The 25,571-nt window shown below is 54.1% G+C and overlaps 1 protein-coding gene across 4 annotated transcripts in view; it reads right to left on the bottom strand.

Moving 5' to 3' along the window:
- GTF2IRD1 (GTF2I repeat domain containing 1) overlaps nucleotides 1–25,571 on the bottom strand; it is a 98,277-nt gene that overhangs the window by 66,263 nt on the left and 6,443 nt on the right. For all 4 annotated transcript variants that reach the window (XM_064523439.1, XM_064523441.1, XM_064523440.1 and 1 more), the window contains exon 2: nucleotides 12,374–12,481. In XM_064523439.1, coding sequence (XP_064379509.1) covers nucleotides 12,374–12,463 — 90 coding nt within the window. In that variant the 5' untranslated portion in view covers nucleotides 12,464–12,481. The remainder of the gene's footprint in view (nucleotides 1–12,373; nucleotides 12,482–25,571) is intronic.

Here is a 25,571-nt window from a genome sequence, read left to right as displayed (position 1 = left end):
CACCGCTGCGAGCCCGACCGGCAGCCCTGGGGCGAGCACCGGCCCTCCAGCCCACGCTGCCCGGCCGGGGGGAGCCCCACCACCCGCCCCACGCTCCCCCCGCCACGGCTCCAACTCACCAGCACCCACCACGTCGTGCAAAAAGGCGTGATACTATTCAGAAAAGGGCCGTCCTCGGGTTTTCTTTCCCTCCCGAAGGCGCCTCTAAGGGATCTGGGTGGGAAGGTCCCCGTCCACGGGGGCCTGCAATGTCCCCGGCTCAGGTACACCGCCCGCACGGCCCTTCGCACAGCTCCTCTCTTACAACATCCTCACTTCTCACTTCGAGAAGTCTGGAAAGGATTATAAATTTGGCCCTGGGGAGTTTCACTTGTGAATCACTGGGGCCACAGAGAAGGAAAACCAGGCGCCGATAGAGAAAAGCGTTGCTGAACCACCAGCTACAGTCAACTTGGGCTACCAAAAGCATGCAGAGATCGTGAATCCGGCCCCCCAAACTCCCCAGCTTCAACAGCTACGAATCCTGACGGCCGGTTTGAACACTGCACTCTTTGGTGGCTCGCTGAGCGAGACGCATCACCTTTCCACCATGTGGATAATTACAGCAAACTAGTATCTCTCCCAGAAATAAACATCCTCAAGTTTTGCATACTGCGTCACTATTTCCAAACTGTTCAGAGCAAACAAAACAGAAGAAAAAAAACCCAAAGGAAATTTCCATGCAGAAGGCTGCGTTATTATATAATTCAAATTATAAACAGGTACCCGTTAAATTACAACAAAATGAGTAGAATTTATGTAAGCCAACATCTGAAAGCCAAGAAGTTCAAGTATAGCCTTAACTCTTTTCCCCGCAGTTTCACACCACGCAGCCAGACCTGGGCAGCTCAGCTCGCGTCTCTGGGCCAGGCCCTATTCTGCACAGGTAGAAACAATTTCCACTTTCACAAGACACTTCCATTCTGCAGGCACAGTTTCTGCCTGCAAATCAAGTTTCTGCATGCCTTATTAATTGCTTGTCAGCGCAGATAAGGTGGCGAGAGATGCAGCTATTCCAATTTCTTCCCACAGCTCCTGCAGCAGTCGCCAGAATAGGCTCTCCAGCTGTGCACGCAGCAGCCGCGCCGGCCGCAGCACACCTCCTCGCGCCCCGCGGACGCCGAGCGGGGCTCGTGTTACAAGACACAGCAGCAATACCTGCTTCCGAGGCCACCCTGGGCCGATTCCAGGTCCTGTTTGATCTTGCTCGGGTGTTCATGACAAAGGCTATAGGACAGGCTCTCCATAACGCCAAAATCGAGTGCTTTAAGCTCACAACACTGGCTTAAAGACTGGAGGACTCTTCTATCCACCTTCTTTTTGCTCTTCTTTTTACGCCTTAGAGCAATTTCCAGCTCTCCTCCGCAACCAGAAGCGACACTTCTCTATTTTCAAGCAGGAGCTGGTATTGCCGCTGAATCCCGTGAATCCAGGAGATGGAGCCTGGTGAAGGACATCAACTGCTGCCACATCCGCTCCGATGGGGAGAGCCAGCACCGCGCAGGACCTGCTGTCCTCTGCCCGGGCGCCTGCTCGGAGCAGCACCGGGCGGACTGGTGACCTGCCACATCTCACAGCACACGTGTGCTCCTGCAGACGCTGGTAGGCCGACCATGTGTTTCGAGACCTCACTGAGAGCATGCTTAGTCCTTGTCCACCCCGCACTACTTTAACGTCTGCAAGGAGGAAGGTGTTATTTAATGTAAGACCAAAAATTCAGTTTAATCAAACCCTACCTGGGCCTCCTTCAGGCACCAGCCTAGGAGTTGTACAACTTGGTTCAACTTCTCACCATGCCACAGACTGTGTGCGCTCTTGGGCACTTCCTTCAGCTTCTCTGTGCCATGCTTTCCATCAGAAAAAAGGAAATAACCTCTTTATGGAAGTTACACATGACTGGGAGAAGTGTGGGTCCACACGAAAACCCAGAACAGATCTGTACACAGCAGGCACCTGTGAATACCTGCACAAGGGGAGATAAAAGCAGCTGAAGGCTCAGGAGGGACAGAAGAAATTCTAGATTGGCTTCTTGCACATCATAAGTACAGGTTTCTAACAGTACAGGTTTTAAACTGAGTTGACTGATTTTTTTTTCCATTGCACTTCTACTGTATCTTCAAAATGTAACCCCAGCAATTTCCACTGCATTAAGTATCTTCCATAATGCTAATCCAAAGATGACACCAGACCACTTAAAAGTATTTCAGGGGGAAGTACCTGATGCCCTGTGCTCGCTAACCTCTGAAAGGCCCAGATCAAAAAACTTCGAGAGCTGAGGCAGGCGAAGACACTGAGACAGGCGACGAGAGCATCTGCCAACTCGTCCTTTAAACCAGCAACTTTATCAAGTGGCAACAAAACAGAGAAGAACGGCCCACCCTCAGCAACCACGGAAATCTTATTAACAAAGGGGTGGTTTGGACTTGTGATGTGCAGCCAGGTAGAGCAAAAGGTCAAACCTGGCTCCCGCTAAAACCCGTGGCAAAGGTACTGATTTCCAAGATGCCGAATTTAGCTCCCCCTTCCTAGATGCTGGGGACCGGGGAGCACTCACATGTAGTTGCCCCCATTCGAAAAGGATTGCCACGCTGTCGCTACCGAATGGCACGTCTCTCTGCCTGTTATGCAATTAGCTTTTTCAACTGTGCTTAATACCCATGACTCATAGATCTGTGTCCATGCATCAAGTCTCATCCCTCTCATGAGTCAAAGTGCCTTTCAGAAAAAGCACAGAAGGAGGAAGAACAGCCAGGGAACATGTTTTGCCATTTTCCCCCTCATTGCTTCCCAAAGATTTCGACTCATTTCTTAAATTCAATTGAAAGAGTGGACTTGGTACCAAGACTTCCACTATGGCACAGACCCCCAATTAAAGCCAACCTCTGTATCTCCAACCAGAAGCAGGATATCATCTTCATCTGTGTTCACAGAAGGTTGTCCATCACAACCGTCTCAGTTTGCTCTGCAGTCATGGGAGAAGGGATCAATTTTGGCAGGGCTGCCCATGTGCTCTGAATTCGGATGCATGTCCCGTGCCGTACAGACCTGGGCATCATGTAACTCCACCATGGGAATCACCCCCGGATCCAGGGTGTTTACAAAGCATCCAGAGGAGCTTGGAATCACGTTCATGTTGGCTGGTGGTGCATTGCAAATGGTACCAGGAACAATTCCTGTTTTCAGACCCATTTGCCCATTCGGGGAGAAACAGAGGGAGCGCAAAGTGGCCCCATCACAGCCGTGCAGAGCCAAAACGTGGTCAGAACCAGGAGTCCAACACAGGTGCAGGTGGGAATTCAAACCATGCTGCCTCTTGTAGCTTGTCTTCGCTCAACAAGGATTTAAATTAATGAGAGCTTTGACTATTCATCATACTGGGGGAGGGTGGGGAGACACCATCATGCTGGTCCTGTCTGCAGTTACATAGAGCTGCTGGAATTTTTCCACTCATAAGTTTTTCCAGGAAAAATCTTCCTGTCCCTTCACCAGTCACTGTGAGCCACGGTTGCTACAGAACACCAAACAAGCTAGCCCCAATTCCAGCAGCTCCTTTCCTAACCCAGACTCCTCTACATCTGGAAAAGCAGAAGAATCTATGTGGAAAAGGGGTGTTTACCCATCCTGGGGAGGGGAAAGGCCACCTCACACATGCATTAGAGCAGGAAAAGGGACTGCCAGGGAGCTTTAGTGCTTTCAATGCATAGTAGCCTATCAAAAGTGGTATTTGGGCATCTTGGTCATTGAGGTTGTTTCACCCAAAACGCTTGATAAGTCAGTGGAAGTCAGGTACCACATTCAACCCCCTTCATCCCTGCTCTCCAGAGGGAGCGACACCCGAGAGCCTCAGCTCCTCCCTCTATGTCACTGGAACAAGAGCAGCAAAACCGAGACCTTAATCCTGCACGGCCGGAGAGAAGGAACGCAACACTCACGGCCAAAGTATTACATCTATAACGATGAGATGACAGTGATTTTATTTGTAATTGTCTTTTACTCCAGGCGGGCATATTTAAAGGAGATTTTAAAAATGACAGAAGCCCTGGAGGACGCTTAAGTAATTAGCCCTGGCTATTGTTAAACACACTTCAAAACTCGCAGCAAGCTGTCCCGAGAGGAGCCGAGGGGACAAACTGCACCACACGCGATGCAGACTGTCCATCCCACTCCGGCGACGCTGTCCCCATGCCAGACGGGGTGTCCTGGGAGGTGGCAGGAGCACGCGGCCCTCAGGGTCCCCGTGCGGTGCACCTGGCCATGCACCCGGCCGCGCACCTGCAGCTCGCTGGCCGACCGAGCCCGGCTCCAGTGCCGGCTGCGGACACGAGGCACACAAAGGGCAACACTCCAGTTACACCTCCGGCTGCTTTGCAATAAAGGGAAGTCAACTCTGAAGGCGTTTTATACCACTGACGCATCTTTGGGACTTTTGAGGTAGCTTCTTCGGCAGCTGGCTATTAGCACGCTAATAACAACAGCTAGGTGTCAAACAAACTGGCGTCTCTTGAGGAAAAAGCCCTGGAAACCACATAAAATAGACCAGCAAGAAAGGGCGCATTAGAGACCAGACTTGAATTTCAACTTGTGGTTTTCCTAATCGCTTAAGCAAACACCGGTATCAGCAAAGCCGACGGATGCAACCGAAGCCGACTCCCCCGAGGAGCGCAGGAGCGCCACGAGCCAGCCCGGCCGCAGCAGCTCGCTCCGCCGGCCCGGTGGCAACCACCTAACCAGCCCCTGGTTTTCAGCCCACAGCAGAGGTGATTTCTGCTCTGAGCTGCAATCGGAGCAGAGGGCAGAAAGGCTTCAAAACGCACAATTTACCACTTTGCAGCCGCGCCGCTCGGCGAACGAAGCAGAGACACAGATGCTCTGCGTGACCTGCCGGCTGCAGAAGGTCCCCAAGTGCTCCTGGCGCGCTGAAGTTGGCATCCTCGTCCGCGACGCGCCCGCAAGCCCTTAGAGCCCCATCCTTTCCCTCCTGGCCGTCACAGGGAAAAAAGGGGCTTGAATTAAATCACGATCAGAGCGGTTTATTGATTCATCAACGGCGCATCGTTAGCAGGCAATCGGTGAGCTCTGCGTTCCAGGTCACCGTTGGTGGCACGGCAGATAAACCGCAAGACTGGACATTCGCAAAATGCCCATAAATGCCTTCAAATTCCTAAACCCCACAACTAATCCCCCCAAAACTAATCCCCGCTGCTCAGCTGCTGCCCCGTCACCGCGTGCCCACTGCCGGCGCGCTCCCCACAGCCACAAGTTTTCTCACTTCTTTTCAAGCCAGCTCCTTTCTGCAGCTCCCCCCAGTTACTGTTTAAACCAGCCAAGGGGCAGCTAAAGCAGGTGTTGTCATTACTAATTTCAGTATTAAGGGGTTTTGGGCAAACATCCTCCCGGCACGGATTGGGGTACTCCAGCCACACGCACAGTTTGCACCAGTCTCCCGGCCGCAGCCCGGCGGTGCTGCCCATGGTGGCTTGCGCAGACTGCCCTACGCCAAACCACTCCTTTTCCACTATGCAATATTCAGTGAAACAGATTCATGCTTCTTTTGTTGTTTTGTTTTACTGGCAAAAACCAGGGCACCTGCTGGAAAAGCTCCCCCCATACGTGCCAGCAAGGAAATGAAAATATTCACAGGCACCGCAGCCCGAGCTCTGCTTTCCCGGCCGGGCCGTTGGAAACCTTGCTTGGTGCAGTTTAGCTCCCCTTAGAAAACAAGCAAAGAACAAGCTAGACCTTCTCGCAAACATCCCACCCTCCCTCATGCTCTTTAAAATGAATGCATTTCCAGCTCTCCAGGAGCCCTTCAGCTCAGAAGACATTTCCACAGCAGGAATTTAGCTTTTTCCTGCAGCCTATGGAAATCAAGAGTATAGTATTTCATTCTTCTGTTACCTTTATTTGCTAAAGCTTGGTCTACACACAAATAAATTACCGCATGCTTTTTTATGCTGCTGAGTTATATCACTATAAAACGCCTTTTAGAAGTCTAGTTCCAGCTCCCCCAGGATAAACACTTTTATATCATCGCAACTGCTAGACGGCTTCCCCCGTTGCAATTCGGCCACAGACTTCAAGCAGCGCAACTCTCGGCAGCACGACCTGCAAATGCAGACGAGTTCCCGCACCGCAGCCTCACGACGGGCAGGCTCGGAAAGCTCTCGCTTTGAGCGACTGCCTCTTCATTTATTAGAAAAAAAAAAGACTGCAAGTCTTAATCAGAGCGTTCCCGGCGTCGCGGGGAAAAGCGACGCTGAGCATCGTGCATGGAAACCAGCTGTCGGCAGAGCCGGATCCTGCCTCCGGCGCCTGCAGCCCAGCCGTGCTCAGCTGGACGGGCGGCCGGCCCCCCCGGGCCCCTAGCGCAGAACGAAGACCAAGGTGGGCCCAAGCCCAAACCCAGGCCCATGGGACGACTCCGGGGTTGGAGGACGAGGCACCCGCGGTCCCCGTCGTGGGACGTCCTGGCACCTCCATCCCTGAAACCCCGGGGGAAGGGGAGCGCCAGGGCTGCCTCGCTCCGCTGCGGATGCACGCGGGGATTGCGCCCGAGCACGAGGGAGGCAGAGGACGAGCTCAGCGGCACCCGGAGGGTTATTTAGCCCACGGGCATGCTCGAAAGCCTCAAAAGGCCTCTCCTGCCCGCCTCGTCCCGGGGAGGAGGCCCCCAACCCGCAACAGCGGCAACGCCACGCCGGGAGGGCGCAGATCCCCTTCTCGCACCGACACCGCGGGATCTGCTTCACCGTCGGCTCAGGCGGCTTCCCAGAGCGCCGGCACAAAAGGCGCCGGGCGGCTCTCGGCGGGAAGCACCCAGCAAGGGTTGTTCACAACGCGGCAGCACCTCGAAGCCCTTCTGGAGATCCAAAGCTCAGCTATGCTCGGCACTGCACGCGCAGGCAGCGCGTGACGGAGACCGAAAGACCTCGCGGGCCAAATAACCAGGGTGAATAACGCGGGGGCAGAGGAAGGCCCTGGCCAGGGCACCCGGCCCCAGAGCAGGAACCAGACACCCGTCCAGCACCGTCTGGGCCTCCCCGGCACAGGAGCACCCGGGTGAGCCCGCAGAGGTGGCTCCCATCACCCCTAGAGCGGCGGGAGCAGACGAAAAAGGCACTTTGCAGTTCCTGGAAGAAGAGCCGGGCAGCGCCAGCGCGGCATCGCAGTCCCCCCGCACCGGGGAGGGATTAAAGCGTCCCGGAGGGCGGCACGGCGCAAGGACTCGGGTTGCACTTCCCAGAACCGGGCGGCCCGGGAAACTAAAATTAGTAGGAGGTGTTAGGAGACTAATTCTGCCTCTCTGCGCGCTGCTGCCTGCCGCTGCGCCGCTTCGGTCACTAATCAGGAATAGTTACTGCTGGTTATCTCAAGAAGATAATAAAAATCCTTGTGTTAAAATGAAATAACCCCACAAGCTACAGGCCTCTTTCAGGGCTCCCGCTACGGCAGGTGTTTTGGCCGTGCATCAGCGCAGCTAGAGCGAGAGCAGAAACGCAGACCGGCCGGCAGCTCGTTACAAGGGGCTCCGCTTCAGTTAGCCACATCTTCCTTAAAAACAGCGTTTTCCGCAGGATTCCTGGGGTTTTTTGAAGCAATGCAGGACCAAAACCTTGCATGCGTGCAATTCCCAAATGACCTACCAGCTTCGGCTGAGCAGCAGGGATTTATGCGGGTATGACCGAAAGCAGGATTCGAGCCACGTGTGCCGGGCTTCAGGGAAGCCCGCTGCTGGCCCCGAAACTCCTCTAGCCTGGAAAATAACATCGGGGCAATACCGACCCTTCCTGCATCCCCAAACACAGCAGCACCCATCTCCGGCGGCTTGCGGGGGGGCTGCAAACCCCGAAGCGTCCCGCAGCCACCCCGCTGCCGAGCGCGCGAGCCGCAGGGCTCCCGGCGGAGAGGAAAGGGCGATGGGGAGGGGGGAGGACGAGAGATACAGTTTCCAGGCGCTGGTTTCTTGGTATGTAAGCTAACACTCGTGTTATTTAAAGCCAGAGTTTTAACAGCGTTCAGCTACTGTTTGCGTGATCAGGATAAAAAATCGCAATCCTAATTCCTGGCCCCCCGGTGCCTATGGCAACTGGTATCCGTCTCCTTGGAAACTAATCTCGTGGTATTTGAACAATGTAACAAGGGCCTTTAATCTCCCAAACACTGTAAATCTTTATTCTAGCCTGCTTTCCTAGGACCAGAAGGGCCAACATAAAAAGCCCGTTGTTTTCTGGGCAGCTACAGAGCTCCTAACTCGAATTTTGTATTACACACGCGCACGCCTTTTTTTTCCCCCCCCTTCTTTCTCTCTCTTTTTTTTTTTCTTTTCCTCCTCCTCTAAATTAAAGAGGAATCGATGTCCCTGGTGCACAGAAGCCCTACAGGGAGATAATTTCTCCGTCTTCGCTCAAGGAGGACTCCCCTCCCGTGGCGGCAAGGACGGGCGGCCGCGATGGGGCAAGGCCAGGGCATCCCGGCAGCACGACCCCCTCCCGCCCGCCCGCTCCGACCCCACCGAAACATTAAAATACTTGTCCAAAGGCTCCTGTGAGGATAGCCCGACCGGGGGGACGGCAATGCTGCAGTGGGGGCGAGCCGGTCCCAGCGTGACGGATCCGGAGGCTCTGTGGTGCTGGGGATCGAACGACACCTCAGTGCCACGGGGGTGGGGAAAAAAAAGGGTTAATCCAGATATTCTCCCCACTCGAAAATTTCCACATGGCCGTTTCGCAGTGGGGCAGCACTTCCAACCCGAACAGCCCGTTTTACTTCTTTTCAGCCCTTGGTTGAACCACGCCGTTGCGGGGTCCTTCGTGCGGCTGTTGGTCCGTCCTGTTTATACATCCCAGGACGATGTTTGCTTTTTTCGCAACAGTCCGACATTGTTGACTCACGCTCGATTCCTGCTCTGCTCTAACCCCCGGGTCCTTTTTCTGCACGGCTGCAGCTTCACCGGCTATTCGCCATCCTCTGTTTGCGCAGTTGATAATTCTTGCCTGCCTGTAGTATTTGGTGCTTGTCCTTATTGAACTGTGTCCTATTTCCCCGTCCTGACTATTCTTCCAATTTGTCAAGATCATTTTCAATTCCAGCCTCGTCTTCCAACAGGCTCGCGGCTCCTCCCAACTTGATGTTGTCTGCAGATTTAATAAGCACGCGCTCTTTTCCATCATCTGAGCCATTAATGAAAATATTGACTAGCGCTGGACCTGAGACCAGCCTCTATGGACCCTTGGTGCATACATCTTGCCAGCTTGACAGTGAACCATTGATAACTAGTGTCTGAATTGGGTTCTCCAACCCGTTCTGCGCCCGCCTTATAGTACTTCCATCTAAATCAACGCTTCCCAACCTTGCCTTGTACAATTTTCTAAAAGAATGGGAAAAAAAAATCCTCCAAACCACAAACAAAGAAACAAACACAGCAGGAAAGATTAAAGTAATAGAGGAACATAACAGATGAATAAATGCAGGACTTGCCAACAGCCTTACTGCTCAAGCATCCCCAGCCAGGCTGGGGCGGGCTGAATTTGCAAGGCTCAGCTGAGCCGAGCGGGGTCCGCTCCAGGGGAACGGCGGCAGGAGACAGTGTCTCTGCCTTCACGGGTGGAGAGGGAGCCAGCCCCTTGCCTCTCCTTTCCATCCCTCCTGCTTGACCCGCTTTCAGGATGCAGAGAGGGGACCGGGGAGCCACTTCTTGGCTCCTGCAGGAACTGCCGGGCTCCCTCCCTCCGGGTCTCCCCGAGTCACTCTTGCCTTGTAAAGACGCTACTGAGGACCAAGCTGGTGCCTTTCTAAAGGCACCAGATGGCATGTTGCTTTTTAGAAAGCTCCCAATAGAGAAAATCCCCAGGCCTGCTTCTGCAGGTGACTCCAGCTGAACAATGCCAGAACACAAGCAAGAGTGGCGGCTGGGTTTCAGGAGCCCACCACGGGGAACAGGTGCACCGAAAGGATGAATTCCTTCATCAATTAAAACAAACACAGCTCTCCCATGGATAAAAATAACACCAAGACCCCGGACCCGGTCCTGCCCCTCTGCTGTCTGTGCGTCGCCTCTATAAGAAGCCCGCTGCCCCTCTTCAGTGATGCTCCTTTCCAAAGGCAGCTGTTTGCAAGGGCAAAGGAGGAAGGTGTCTCTTTGCACTGCATTAAAAAGGAGACATATATAACTTGGGTGATACCAGTACACAGAGGGAAGTGTGGCAATGCAGGGAACAGTTGCATGCACACAGGGAGGTATCTGAAGCTGCCCCTCTCTCTGTCCCCCTCTCGCAGGGGCTGCTTGAGGCCAGCATGAGGAGGGCGCAAGGTCCTTTGCTCTGAAACGGTGGTCCTGTTGTAGCTCTGACTGCACATATTGCCAAGCCCTTTTCCTTCTGCCTCCCCTTGGTGATCTCACTTTGCCAGCATCCTTTTCCTTCTGCAGCTCTGCATTAGATCTGGCTAGGCACTACATCCTAAACATCCTCCTGACATCACCTTGTTTTAGTCCTCCAAGGCTCAACGCTGACCGCTTTTCTTTTGCAAAACTACTGTTTATGGGCAGATGCCAACCAAAGTTGCATCTAAGTGTGGATGGGAGGATGAGGTCCTTCCTCTTACTTGCTTAAGAGCAGACTTTGTTCCCCCCTTCACTCTCCCCAGAGGGTTATTGCACGGGTCAGCTCTCCTCCGACAAAGAGAGCAGCATCTGCTGAGCGGAGCGCAACGCCTACAACACAGCCTGGTCCTTGCATGGAGGTATCACCCTCCCCATCCCCACCATCCATCCACAGGATCTGCCCACAACGCACCACAACTGCGCAGTATCTCAAGGAAAGCAGCCTTCGGTGGGATCCTGGAGGGGCAGAGCCCTTCCCGAGCAGCTGGGGAGGAGATGCAAGCCAGCCATTGCCCGCTCAACGCCTGATCCCCAAAGTGCCAAAAGAGCTCGTCGGATGAGGCCCAGGGCACCCAGGCCGATGGGAGGAGTGGGGAGGGGAAAGCCCCGGGCTTGGGGAAGGCAGGTATCGGATATGTGCCAACCAATTTCACAGGGCAATTTCTAACCATTATCAGCCGTGACCCACCCCTGAAGACAGGCCACCGACAGACCAGATGCAGCACGTGCCCTTCCTGGGTGCCAAGAGTCACTAACCCATCTCCCCCGGCAAGGACAGCTACCCGTGCTCCTGCACCCAGGCAGGGGTGCAGGCTGGCCCCGCACCTCCCGTGCTGATCCCAGCCCACCGCTGCGATGCTGCACCGCCACCGCTGCTAATAATGTGCTTTCTGCGCTTCCCAGGTAATTATCTCTGCATAAGGAGGTCTCTGATAGAAAAGCCACTACCTAATCTCATTACATTTTAATTTTATCTCTAATATTTCAGTCCTCTGGTTATTGTTGTTTCAGTATCAAGCCTTCCCCGTGTTAGAGGGCATACTATTTGCTAACCCGGTGCCTGATTCTACTCCACACAAATAAGCTCAATAAAGCAAGCTTTCCAGAGGGATTAAAGAAAGCTCAGAGGCTCCCCAGTCCCCATGCATGGCCGCCAGCGGAACCGGCACCACGCAGGACACACATAAAAGCAAAGCACTTTCCTGCTGCTTCAAACCAGATGTGACAGAGCAGCAACGGCTGCACCTTTAAAGCCTTCAGCACCTTGAAAGCCTGAGCCACAGGCCCTTGTTACTAATCTAGGGGATGCTGTAGCACAGATCCCAAAGTGATTAGCTAGATTTCTACCCTTCTCATGGAGGTCGGCACTGCTGCCTGTGCTCTTTGTGAGCTGCTGGGGACGGGCCACCTCCATCAGCTGGCACAGGAGAAGAGCTATCAATTAAACATGGCAGCATTTGATTGCACTGAGCTCCTAAATCCTGCTGGGTTTCTTCCCCCCTCTTATTTAAGAGGAGGAGCTAGAAAGGCGAGTGCAGACCCCACGCAGGCCGGAATTCCCGGCATCCAGCCAGGGTCTGGGAACGGCCCTGCAGCGCAGACCCCTCTGCCTTTTCAGTGCAATCTCGAGGGACGCTGCCGCACTACCGTCATTAGCAGTCAACTCAGGGCTATGGGGAGGCTGCACTGGAATATCTGCGGGGCGAGCGCTGGCACCGCATGCCTAATGTGGGAGGCTGCAAAGAGGCAGCAGCACTAAGGCCTGAGACACAGCAGCAGACCAACATGCAGGGTTTTGTCCCAGCCTGCGAAGAGCTCCCCCGTAACCTTTCAGAGAGCCAGCTCTCTTCCCCTTTCAGCAACAACCTTCCTGCCCTTTCCAGGATGCTCGGGAACCCGCGACGCTGGCCGTGCTGCCCCTGTCACGCGGATCACCCCAGCCCTCACACTTGCCTTGTATTTAGGCTGCGAGCTGAGCGGCGCTGGGAGCGTCTTCTTGTTCCATGCTTCTACCGTGTCCAGCACAATGGGGTCCTGGTCCATGTCTGAAACTCCTCGGCACTACAACAGACAGAGAGAAAGCATAAGAATAGCTAATTCAGCCAACCGAGATGTGGCCACACTGGTGATTCTGGCCAGTAAACTTCCTAATTATAGAAGAGATGCAATGACCTTTCTTACAGCCCAACTTATATAACCAGAAATAACAGACAAGCTTTGGAACTGTGACACCACCAGCACCAGGCAGGCAGCACTTTGCTGCATCCTGATTTCAGGAAGGTTGCCGATACTCTCCCAAAAGAAAGCAGAGAGGTTTCATTTGGAGAACATCTGCCAGTCACACGTCCACCTCTCCGTGCTTTGCACTTGCAGAACAGCCCCCAGCAGCAAATGCACGGGCTGAAAGACGTTAACAGCTTTCACGTGTGATCTTCACAAGAGCGCAGCAAATGCTGAGCGTGCAGCTCCACACGTTGTCCCTTGCAACCTCAACACTTCAGAAATGGGAATCCCACGTGGCCAGAGGGACTCAGAGAGGGTCCTGCGCGGAGCCCCCACCCAAGGCAGCCCTGGCCCCTGCAAGGAGAGCCAGAGCCCTGATCCTGCCCCAGAGCCCAGCAGACACTAGAGACAGGGCATTTGGAGAACATCTGCAGGTACCCTGGACCAGCACACACAACCTCCCGTCCCTTATAAAGCACAGCATGAATCTGCAAGGGACTAAGTGACGCAGCCCACAACTCAGCACCTCACACCACCAGCCCACCCATGCAGAGCTGCCCTGGCCAGGAGCAGCAAGGAAGGCTCCAAGCGATTCCCTGGCAGGGCTCCTGCAACACGCCCTGGCACAGGGATCACCATTTCCTTCTGCCTAGTCCTGGGTAATGTCTGAATGTGGCATCAACTCCTAATCTGCTGCTTCTCATGCAAAACCCAGCCATTATCAAGGCTTTATCAGGGTTCTGCATCACCACTAGCTGCCAGACAGAAACAGCCCGAGGTGCAGCTCTGCCCCCACCCACCACACCAAGAAATTATCCTCTTCATTAAAATTACACACCACAGCCTGCTTGGGAGCCTTCGGGACTGGCTGCAAAAGGCGCCGGTTCTCCAGACCCCAGCACCACTATGGGGTCCCAACAGTGGACCCTGCCAAGACACATTTTCACCCCAGGAACAACAGCTCCATAATCACTCACGCAAAGGACACTTGCTTTCCCGGGGATCGCTGGCCCGCACTTGGGCTCTCCAGGGTCTAATAAAGGTGTGCACCTCCAGCAGAGCTTTCCCCACAGACGAGACAGTCGCAACAGCTCTCTTATGGAGATTCTCTGGTGTCTAATATGGCTCAAGCTCACGTCGCAACTTCCCCCCCCCCCCCCCCATTAACAGGGTCTTGGCTTCTTCACAGTGCCACACTTTGTCATGACCCTTCCAGACGCCGAATACCTTGAGCCGTGCTACACCTCTGCCTTGTTTGGTGGAAGCTGGCCAGCAAGCTAAAAATTACTAGGGACAGACAGGCAGACTGTCAGGGACAAACACACACCCAGAGACAGAGATTACATAAACTTAATTTCCAAATTATTGATTCCAAGCCAATGGTTTTCCTCCTTGGGGCTATATGGAAAACCTTACAAGCTTGAGCTGAATGTAAACCAGCGCAGTCACAGTCTGCCTGTCTGCAGCGGGAGCGCCTGCGGTGAACGGCCCGCGACCGCGCGGCACCCCCCCATCCCGCTCACCGCCGGGGCCTGCGAAGCCGGGATTCCACTTTACACGTAAACATTTATCACAGCTGATTTGAAAACAAAGCCAAAACCCCCAAAACAGGATGGGGCAAACTATACAAAAAAGAACCCTCCCCCCCAAACTGAAGCGTCTCGTGGAAACACCCTGATTTCAACACAGATGTTGCTGCCCCAGCCCAGGAAGGGTCTCGAGCCTCAACGTCCCGGCAAGGTCCCCTCCCAGCGAGCTGGGTGCAGGGCACTAGGGCAAGTTCTCTCTCCCCACCGGCAGAGGAAAGAGCCCCCAAAACTCCCTGCTTGCTGGCCAGCCCGGACGTGCTCCTGTGCAGGCAATGACGGTCGTCACCAAGGAGCAGAAAGCTCCATGGGAAGAGACAGGGTGGAGGATGGGGAGGAAAAGGATCTCAGGGCGGAGGCTCCAGCAGGCTGCTTTGATAGCTGGAGATTTAAGCCATGACTCAAAGGTTTGTAGTCCACGCTTGAGTCTGGGCAGACCTGTGGGTATCACTGCAAGGGCTGCCCCAGGTCCATGGACAGAGGCGGTGAGGATCCGGCCCTAAAATAGAGCCAGAGCCTCTCCCACATGCTTCTGCTCAAAGTCACCAAGACAAGGTGACCTGAAGATTGCTGCCTCCTCTCTCCTGGCCCCATGGGACACAGTGATGCTGAGGCCATAAAGCAATGGCCTGGGCCAAAATTTCTCCTCCCCTCTTCTCTAAGATGTCTCTTTTGACACCTTCACACTTCAGATCACACAAACAGCTCCTTTAACAGGGAAAAGTCCTCTCCTTTACTGGCTGTTTAACCTTAGTGTGAAGCCTCCACGCTTCTCCGTCCCGGCCAGCCATCTCTCAGATGAACATCCACCCCTGTGCATGGAGAAACCCCGACGCGCTGCTCACCACTGTCACGGCAGGCACAACCCCGCGGCATGGGAGGGCCCCCTGGCTGGGCTGCCCTTGTTGCATGTGCTGCAACCTCTTGCTGGTGGGCACCTCGAGGCTGCTCAGGGCAGGTGGTTTCTCTGGTCCCCCCCCAGCTCTCCCAGGTGGAGACTCCCCCGTGGGCTTTCTCCAGCCTCCAGCCTGACCTGCCGAAGGTGGCAGACCTCCTGCCCCGTGCAGACCTGCGTGCAAGCCCGCCTCAGCCTTCCCATCAATTTAAAGCCCTCAGAAATGATCAGCAAGAATCCCTCGAACTCAAAGGCCTCGGGACAGAGGGACCCGGGGAAGGCGATGCAAAGCCAGCCATGAGCACCATCCAGCTAGCGAGCACAACGGGGAGCGGAGCGCTGGAGCGGGGCGAAGAGAAGCTCCTCGCCCACACTCTCACTTCCCGCGTGGTTCGGCTCTCTCGCTCTTCTGTGTTAATGAATTTATCTCAGCTATTAAATGCAGCAGCACAGGGCTGCAGAGAGAACGGCTCCCGCGGACTCGGGGCTGCCGGGGCGAGAACGGCAACAGCACCCGGGCAGAGGTGCCATCGGCTCCCCAGGAACCCCCCGAGCACGCGACGGCCCTGGGCACGGGGTAAGGGGGCACCCGGCCGAGCTGGCGGCGGTGCACACCACCGGCAAGGATGCCGTGGGGCAAGCAGAGTGCCGGGCCAGCGTCCATGGCCCTGCATGACAGCATGGGGGGCAGCGAAAGCCACCACGGGCGCAGAGGGGGCCTCGACGCGAGCCGCAGGTCCTGCGGAGACACATGCCCCACACTGAATTCCAGATTAATTCCAATTTCCATTGTGTTATGAAACACGTTATCTGTTGAAACTAAGTCAACAGTTGTTTGCATTTACGTGTAAACACACTGAATATTAGGAACTGGGCCAGCATTATATTTGCATACGAAATGCAGCCCGCACTGCCCTCTCTCCCTGGCTTTTTTCCATCCCTGCAGTTAAAGATATGGGGAAGTATGGAGATCAGGAAACCTAAGACCAGAGCAGTTCAAGAAGCAAAAACTGTTTTTTTTCCTTTCCGTTTCTATTTTTGTGCACAAGAAGAAAAAGCATCTCTTTAAAACTATATAATGTACTGACACGCACACCCCTTAATCTTGCACCCAAAACTAAACCGCTTCAAATTCTCAATGATACGCACATCTTATCGAGCCCACTTTGCATATCGTATAAATATTTATTTGCTTTTAATCCTGCAAAGCAAACCTGCCTCGTGGCACATTTTCCTTTCAAGCAGCGAGGGGAGAGTTTTAATCGGGAGTCGCAGCGCCCGGCGAAAACAGAAGCGGCGCCTCGAAGGCAGAGCCCGCCCGAGGTGGAAGGGCGAGGGGAGGTAAACAACAGATTAGCCGCCGCGGCCGAACGCCAAACACGGCCCATCCGGCGCCGGGTGACGCGGTCCCGCTCCGAGGACGCCCTCAGTGCCCTCTTTGCCGGCTCTGAGCTCCTTCCAGTCACCCAAGTTAATGGCAGGCCCGTCGGTCCTGCCCTTCCTCGTGACAGCAGCCAGGAGCACGATGGCCGCGTGCCTCAAGATGGCCTCAAGATGGCCGTGCCGCCATCGCGCCCGCCCGAGGCTGCAGCGTTTGGGTTTCCCACCCCCGTAAGGCCAACCTGCCCCCTCCCGCGAGCCGGCGGGGACCCCGGGCGCCGCTGGGGCTGGTGGCGGGGGAGGCCCGGGGTGCGCTGGGGGCCACGTTCCTCATGGCGGAGCAGCAAACTGCCAGGCTCGCCTCCCCCTCGACGCAGCGCGGTGGGGCAGGGCTCTGGCCTGATGCCTCCTCGCTTGCCTCCAGCGGTCACCTTGGCCCCGATGTCTCCCCATCCTGAAGGCCACTCAAAGCCGGCCGCTCCCTCGGCCAAGTGGAGGGCGGCCTCAAAGCCAGCGACGTCTCCCCCCACGAGCTCGCCTGCGCCAACCAAGGGCACCTCCGGCCCTTTTCTGGGGGAAATCTAGCCAAAAGGGCTGACCTAAACGCAAACGCATCCGTCTCCGCCTGTGTAAATCTGAGCACAGGAGTCTTGATCACCCAAACATCAGAAGTACCTTAATTACCTCTTGCTTCAGACAGATGGATGGAAAGCGCCATGTTTGCCTGCATCCATCCCCACACCGCAGCGATCAAAGCATTCAAATCGGGATCTATGTCGCCTAAGATTATGAATTAATTTCTTAATCAGTTCCCCTTAAATGGGCTGCAAGCAATTAGGTAATCTGAGCGAGTCACCCATCAGCGATGCTGCCAATGTGCGCGGAGCCGAGCGAGCGCCTCGGGGAGCCATTCCAGGGGAAGCTGGAGAGCTCTCTGCTAAGCTCTTCACACACCGCGCACAGCCGCAGAGTGGGTAAACACAAAGCTACTTTATAATGTTAAAGTAAATATTTAAATAGGCGTTTATTTCATCTGCTCAGCTGCAATACCTCGTCCTCTGCAAAATCTCCATCGCGGGCAACGCGGCGGCCCCCCGGGCTCGCCCTCCCCTCTGCCCACCTTTGCCCCGGTGGCAGGCAGCTGCGCAAAAGCCTTATCGGAGGCAAAACACGGTCTTGCACCCAGGTGGGACACAGCACACGCAGGTCACTGGCCTCTGGTGGAGTTTAAAGTCGGGCTCCCCATACAGACTACACAGCCTGGGAGCAGGGAAGGGCAGGAGGGACGGGAATCCCGGAGGGGCCTGGAGATGAACCCAGTCCAAAATAGCGTCTGACACATCACCAAACACGAGCAAAAACAAGGGAAGAAAGAGCCCTGCCAGTTCTTTCTGGGGCGAAGGCGATGGTGCTGGAGACGCGCTCACGCAGCATCGCTGCCCAGCAGGGTCAGCAACGGGGCTCCCGCTGTTTCCCTTGAGAAAACGTCTAGACAGCCATAAGAAAGGTCTTCCCTGGTATTCAGGCTACAGTTGCCTTGGATGATGTTATTTTACTACTCTTCGCCACCTTCTTACCCACTCGGAGAATAAGCTTTTTGCAGCAGGAACTAGCCAGTTGGCCGCCTAGGACTCCAAGGCGCTACAGAAAGACACCTTGAGTTAAGAGCCAAGAAAAGGCCCCTGCAGCCTCTCGTGCAGACAGAGGTTGGCCTCCTCTTCTCCCCTCCACTACAGGGATAACAGGATGCTCCTGCATTTTGCAAGCACCAACGTCTAAATACAACCTAGCAACGTTACATTTCTGCACCTAAAGCCACCACTACAGTAGGAGAATACAAGAAGCACTCCTTCCCCTCAGCCCAAAATAGGAAAAAGTAAGGTTCCCACATGGTACTGGAGCTAAGTTCCTGTTTAGGAACCAAAAAGAGTTGCTGGGTTTTCCAGGAAGCTCAGCCAACCGAGACACAAGCTCCTCTGAAGATTTTGCCAAAGGTGGAGCTGGTCATCTGTGGTCCCAATGCACCTGGGTCTTTGAAAGTCTCCCCTTGCATCTTAACTTCCCAACATCAAGCAAAAAGAACAAAAGGGCAAGTTTTGTCAGGAGGCTTAATGTTTTTTGATTAGCTACACTGATAGAAAAGGCGGGGGACAGAAGCTCCTGGGCACGCAAGGAGGTCCGTGGTTTTCCGAGGACAGCAGCATGCCTAATGAAAGGTATTGCCCCAAACCTTGCCTCTCTTATCTCCTTAGACTATCACAGCTCCATTACAGACTGCAACAAGGAACAGAGGTGTTTTTGAACAGCGATACCCCATGAATTTCTCCCTCAACCCCTATGTCCAACATCTCTCCGTCAATAACATAAAACTCTTAAAAGAGTCAATCCAACCCTCCCTGTTCTCTTTTCAGTTACTGCGAGTACCAAGGGCAATAAAGTGAGGTTCAAGCAGAAAGCAAAATCAATACCAAGAACGAACATTCTGGGCTTAAATGCCTTTTGTAACATCACAGCTAAAAGCAGGTTAGTCAAAGAAGGAGGGGAAGAAAGAAAGGAAAAAAAAAAAAGAAAAACCTCTCTGCAAATCCACAACACATCAGTTTAAGAAGAATTGCATCTGCTGTAAGGCTTTTCATAGATATAGCTAACAATTTTCAGGCTAGGAGCACACACAGGGCTACAGACACAGCAAGCCATGGCCACCCAGCCCGTCATTCCCCCTCGAGTGAGAAATAACCTCGGCTGAGCTGTCATGGAGGGAGGGAGGAGGAAACCCCCCCGGCACCCAGATCCTCCCGCAGCACCCGCTGTGCAGGCGCCCTCCGAAACACCAGCTCCTCCCTGGAGCGATGCCGGCTTGCAAACACACTGCGTAGGGCTGCGATTTCAGTGTCGACGGCTGCAGGGGCTCCGGCCGGGGCCCGAGGTGAGGAAGCTGAGAGCAGAGGGGGAGGCAGCACTCAGGGAAATGCTCTCCATCCCTCAACCGGCGCAGATGCCAGGAGGGAAAACCACCCACCAAGCGCTCTAAACACCCATGGGCTTGCTGCGGCTGCCCGATGGTAGCTATTTTCTTTCCTGTTCATCTGGTCTCTCCTTTCCATGCATCTCTAACACCTCCAAAGGGCTTGCTCCGGCTGCTGATGGACATCTGTGCTGCTCCTCTAACAAGCAGCTACAGAGGCACCAGCTTCCCTGCCTAAGAAAAAAAAGAAAAAGAAAAAAAAGGGGAAAAAAAAAAATCAATGCTGCCCGGCTCTGTGGCAGAGCTGCAAAGGCAGCACAAAGTGAGCTGGCCCGCGCCAGCGCCTTCCCAACGCACGCCAGCCAGCGGGGTCCCCCGCCAGGGACGAGCGCCCGGGCCGGACCCGCTCGGCACCCACGGGTGCCCCTGCAGTGCAGGGTGCCGAGCTCTGGGAGCCAGGCCTGCCAGGGATGTGGCAGGAGCCCCGAGGTGACAAGTGCTTTGGAAGAAAGCTGATTTAAGTGTGAAAATGAGAGCACAGCGCCTTGGAAAAGCTGTTTCCCCCCCCTGCACCGCAGAGCCTCGATAGCCTGGCTTGCTGCCACCACATCAAAACAACCAGTATCCAAAGCAGAGACAATCTCCATGTTATTTTAAATTATTAGATTTAAAATAATAAAGGAGGCCTACGTGCTCTAATACATCAATGACAACACAGTAAAATCCCAGCTGCATTAAAAATAGTCATTTCTACAAGAACACGGCTGCCAGCCAGCCACCTACAGAAACTCCTTTCACCCCTTCCAGCATTACGGGAAGCATATTCTCCGCTCCCTCCAAAGACACTGTCAACTGAGATCTTTTACAGCATGCCAGAAGGTCATCAAGCTAGGAAATACATATTTTGCACACACAAAAATCAAGCAGGAACAAAAAAGATAGTCCAACAGCAGAAATAACAGGATCTATGATCTTAAGGGAGAAAAAGAAACGACAAGTACGAAAATTTAACGGCAACGAGGCAATAAAACAACCAGTCGGCTTTCAAAGAGCATTTAAAGATCAGGGGATTTGCGTGCTGCAAGGTGCGGAGCGGAGGAAATCTTTGCTCTAGCTGGTAGCTAAAGCAGAGTAAACTTTTGTCGCGCTACCACGGCTTTTATCATGGAGTGCCTCGTGCATGTATCCATTGATACGGCTGTATTTATGCAGGTGTAATTCCCACGGAGATAAAGACCTTGTTTTTCAACAAGCAGCAGCATCATACATAAATTACAATAGCAAACATCAGAAAACAAAGACATTTTCAAGAGAGCACATAATCCTTGGAGTAGCAGCTTGGGAAAACCTGAAGGATAGCACTGTCTGCATGAAGGCTGCAGGAAGACAACATGAAAGAGATGCTGGCAGTTTACCCACAGGCCAAGGAATAATCTCATCTTCTCCTCCCACCCCAGCCCCCCATAAAGGAAGTACCTTTGGGCAGGTGGAAAAATCAATCGATCCGAGCAATACGCATCCATGGGGCCCAGGAAGCCGTTGGGATTTTCACAAACTCCAGAAAAACCAAACGGTGTTTCCATAGCACTTTTTGTTTCCCCTCGTGTCATCGGGCGTTGCTTGCTCCGTGCAGCTGCTTGGCGCCAGCTCCCCCCTCGCTCGCCTTCAGCGGGGCCAGGCCTTTGCTCCGGCTAAGCCGGCCTGGCTGCAACGAGCTGCGCGGCAGCAAGCGCGACCAGCGCAGGTAGGACCAAAACGCAACAGGCAAGAGCATCCCAGCAGCTTGCTCCCACGAGCCCCCCAGCAAACGGCTTCACAGCCCCCCACGCTCCCGTCAGTGAGTCTCGCCTCTTCCCAGCGATCTCGGAGGTGGCGTTTTAGCAAAAGCATTCATTGGGAATGGGCTGGATTTGGCCACGTTTGGGCGGACAGCAGGACAGCCAGCCCTCATCTCCTGACGCAGCGGAGCACGAGACTGCCAAGGCTCCCACCGTGGTGGAGGCCCCACCGGGGTGGTGGAGGCTTTGAGAACAGACGGGTGCAGACACCCTCCTTCGCACCAGGCTGGGTGCATCCAGCAATTCCCACAGCCGCCCCAACGCACACGCACATGCCCCCCGCCGCTCCCGGCGAGAGCTTCCCCACCATTTTCCCCTGCTGCTCTACCTGGGAGCTCCCCACCCCCGGACAAGACCAGCGGCACAAAGGGACAGTGGAAACCTGAGGTCCCCAGGCAGCTTTTCCACCGCACTCGAGAAACACGTCCCAGCTGCGGCGGGGAGGTCGGGCGCTCCCACCCGCACGGCAAGAGGTGCCGACCCAGCACGGCTGCAGCCATCGCCTTCCAGCACACCCAGGCGGGCCGTCGCTCCGGGGGCTCGCGTAGGGCGATCCGAGGGCGCTCGGCCCCTCGGACAGGACCCGGCACCAGCAAGGAGCCCCCTCCATCCCCTCCCATCCAAGCATGGGACGCGGCAGCCCAGCACGGGGACAGACAGAGGGGACACAGGCACGGGAAAGGAATTAAACCGACTCAATCATCTCCCAAGGCCACCGTTCTGCGCTCACCTTTTCCACGCTAGCTGAGGCGGCTTTAAAATAAATAAATAAATACATACAACCTGACACTAATTCTAATGGTTTTAATAAATGTTTAATGTCTTGTTAAAGGTCGCCCGCCTCCTGTTCTCGCTGCAGATTTGTATTAATAGCACATGGGCCACTTGGTTTTAACTGTGTTGTTTCATCAGGATTTCAAATGTTTGGCATACTCTTCTCCCAAGTGATGTATTTAAAAAAGAAACACACAATGCACTACATAATAAACTGTCAGAGAGAACAATGGCACCCGGCCAGCTCGCGCGCTGGCAGGGGACGGCACGGATTAGCACGGACGCGGGCAGGGGAAGGGGCCGCTGGGCCCGCGCGCCGCCAGCCAGCCCCCCACCACCTCCCGAAAGACCCACGGCGAATCCCGGCTCGTCCCCGCGCGGCGTTCCCGATGCGGCAGCGGCAAAGCACACTCGGCTCTGCCGGCCAAACTTCACGGTGGGGAGGATGCACGTGCCGCTTGGTTTTTTCTTGGGAAGGGGGCAAACAGGATTAAACTATAAATCAGGACAAAACACCCCTTTCGGAGGGCTGGGGGAGGGGGTGCAATTTCATCCAGGGGTTTCTAGGCATTTGCCCCTGGAAAGGCGAGATGAAATTGCAGCACAGCCAGGCCCCTAAAGGGTGCGGAGTAATTTATTTCCAGCGATCCTCTTCTAATGAAGCTAATTTATAACCTTGTCAGAACGCGCACGACAACGCCGGGCCCCGGCGCAGCGACGCGCCCTCCCCATCCCGCGTTCTGCACGATGAAAAACGCCGACCCGCACCCCAACCAGGATGTTTATCTAAGGCCCCAAACCCCGAAGGCTGGTTGAACAAGCAGAGCTCCTCACACATTTCCCCGGCTGGGATCCTCCTTCCTCCCAGCCATCGCCAAAGGGCTCCTGCCAGGGCCTGCTCCCCACGGCATCGCCCCCGAGGCTGCCCCCATCCTCAGCAGACCACCTGCCCCCCACAACCAGCTTTCGAGGAGAGAGGGACCGAGAAAAGGTGATGAACGGCACTTATTAAAGAGCGAGTGTTGTATTACAAGAGGTCCACAACCAAATATGAGCTGCGTGGGAGGAAGCATGACCTTGTGGTTACAGCAGAGCTGCTTATCTGCAATCGCTCCCAAGCTCTTTGATGGGCCCTGACACACTTTCTGGCATCTCAAGAAGTCCCTTCAGAGCAGGTTGCACTCCTTCAGCCAGAGCTGCAGGTCTTCAGCAAGCCTTGGAGCTACGGCTGCTGCAAAGAGCTTGGGTCATCAAATCTCTTTGCAGCAAAACCAGGGATCTTTGGCTCAGGAAACTTTGACTCTTACTCAGGCCCATCCGCTTTCTGGGGGACTTGCTAATGACCCTGATGAAATACCAGTCTCACCCCCAAAAGCAAGTAACCGACTAGAGTGAACCAAATCCCTGCCCTGATCCTCCACACAGCGACATGTTTGCCTCAGCCGCTGCTCCAGCTTCAGGAGTGGCGATGGCTGCTTTCACCCAGCCATGATGGAAAACCTCTGAATCAGAAAACCTTAAGAAGTTCTTTAGCACAATCCTGGTCTGGTGAAAAGGAAGGAGTTTATTAGAAAAATCCTTTCTCCTTTTGACCATAAAGCCAACTCGTTTCTACTAGGACACGCAAGATGAGAACTGGACATAGTTTCCTCCAGCCCTACATCTGGGGTTTGGTTCCTCTTCGCTGGCAAGAAAGAGCAACTGCAAAATTGTGCAGCAAGGCAGTTACCATCACTCTGTGCACCACAAGTAATAACTGTGCACTCGGCAGTGCTTTAGCAGATGGTGTATTGTAACATCATTATATTTACCTAACAAGATTGTTTTATTGTATTCCTGCAACAATAAAGAGATAGCGCCTGAAGACAGAAGCCAACTCCTGGGCTTCAACAACCCAGCTGCCAAAAGAAAACCGCACAGACAAGGGCCTACAGAAATATAAATAATTTCAGAGGTGACATTAATACACTTAATTTTTTATATTAAAACCCACATGACTTGTATGCAAAGACGTGCAATCACATTCCTTAACTGCCAAATCTTCAAAACACTGAAGAAGGAGCTCCGGTAGCCACGAGGGCCATGCTATAGACAGAGTGTTCAGCTCCCCGTTAAACTGGCTCAGGATGCACCGCTTGTGCGAGGACTGCAGGCTCTCCTAGCCAAAGACCATCTTCTGCTGTTTGTGCGGCACGTGGCACAACACGGTTCTGGCCCAGGACCGGTTCTACCCAATACTAATGCAATACAAACAAAGATAATTCCCACATACTTAATCATTACCAGAGCTTGGGAAGAGCTCTGCACAGAAGTGATAATCAGGCCCCTTCTAATTAGACAGACACACATAATCCTTCCTTTCCTACAGGTTTTTCCATCTCTGCCTTGTGCTCTACGACAACAAGTGCAAGAGGAGCATTACTTTAAGGGGAGCCTAAAATAGGTCCACAAAATGAAGTGCTGTGGACACAGCGGTGACCTCAGCACCACAGTGCCCCTTCTCAGAGCACCGGGCCAGGGAGCCACATCCTGTGCAGAGCAGTGTGCATAGGTCTAAACCGCCGTCCCTGCGGACTCAACGCCGAAACCCAGCCCAGCCTCCAAACGCAAGCCATCAACGCCCCTTCCAGAGTCGGTTTCGTCGAGGTCAACACAACAGCATCCGAACAGGAAAGTTAGATTACAATACATTTGCATTACAATGCATTTCCCTCTCCGGTCTCCACATTGCAATGGGGGATAGGAGCAGGCAGCACAGAAGCTCATTTCAGGCCTCATCCCAAATCTATTGTCATTCGGGAGGCTTTCCATGCCCGCTTGCAGCGTCGGATCACGTCCTTTGCAGGGCAAGGGAAGAGCACAGCGCTTCAGCCCCAGAAGCTGGAATTACCATCACTGGTATGTGAGCGAGTGGGTGGGAACGGCTGCTCCTAGGTGCAGTCATCAATGCTATGTGTCACGAGCGCTCTTGGCTCCTGAAAGCTTTAGAAGTTCCCAAGTGCAGAGCCCTTGCATACTTTGAACTCTCTGCAGGGCCTTTATAAGTGGCTGGGCTTAATTTCAAAAGCAAGGATTGCCATTAATTAGCAGCAATACTTGGTTTGCTTCTTTCATCTGCACATCACTGCGCTGGGGTCAATATTCCCTCTGCTGCCCGGATGCTGCCCACCTCCGGCCTCTCCTAGAAACCATCTCCATCCCAAGCACGGGCCGCACGAACCACCCAGACCCTTTCCTGCTCCACCTAGGCAAACCCCTTTATGCCATTAGAGCTGGATTTGAGACAGTAGACAAGCAACCAAATGCTCGCTGTCACAAGATGTCTCCTCCACATGAGCAAGGTCATATAATACAAAAAAAAGTACTACGGAGTGGGTGGTTTCCTAGGGGATGTTGGCAAGTAAACACTGCCAGAAGTAAACACAAAAAGCAAGCTTCCCTGAAACACAGGCACAGAGCTATCTCTGCCCCCTCACTTCATCCTTTAAGG

Source organism: Dromaius novaehollandiae, chromosome 19 (genome assembly GCF_036370855.1).
Source record: "Dromaius novaehollandiae isolate bDroNov1 chromosome 19, bDroNov1.hap1, whole genome shotgun sequence".
NCBI classification, from domain to species: domain Eukaryota; kingdom Metazoa; phylum Chordata; class Aves; order Casuariiformes; family Dromaiidae; genus Dromaius; species Dromaius novaehollandiae.
This window is presented reverse-complemented; position numbering and strand designations above follow the sequence as displayed.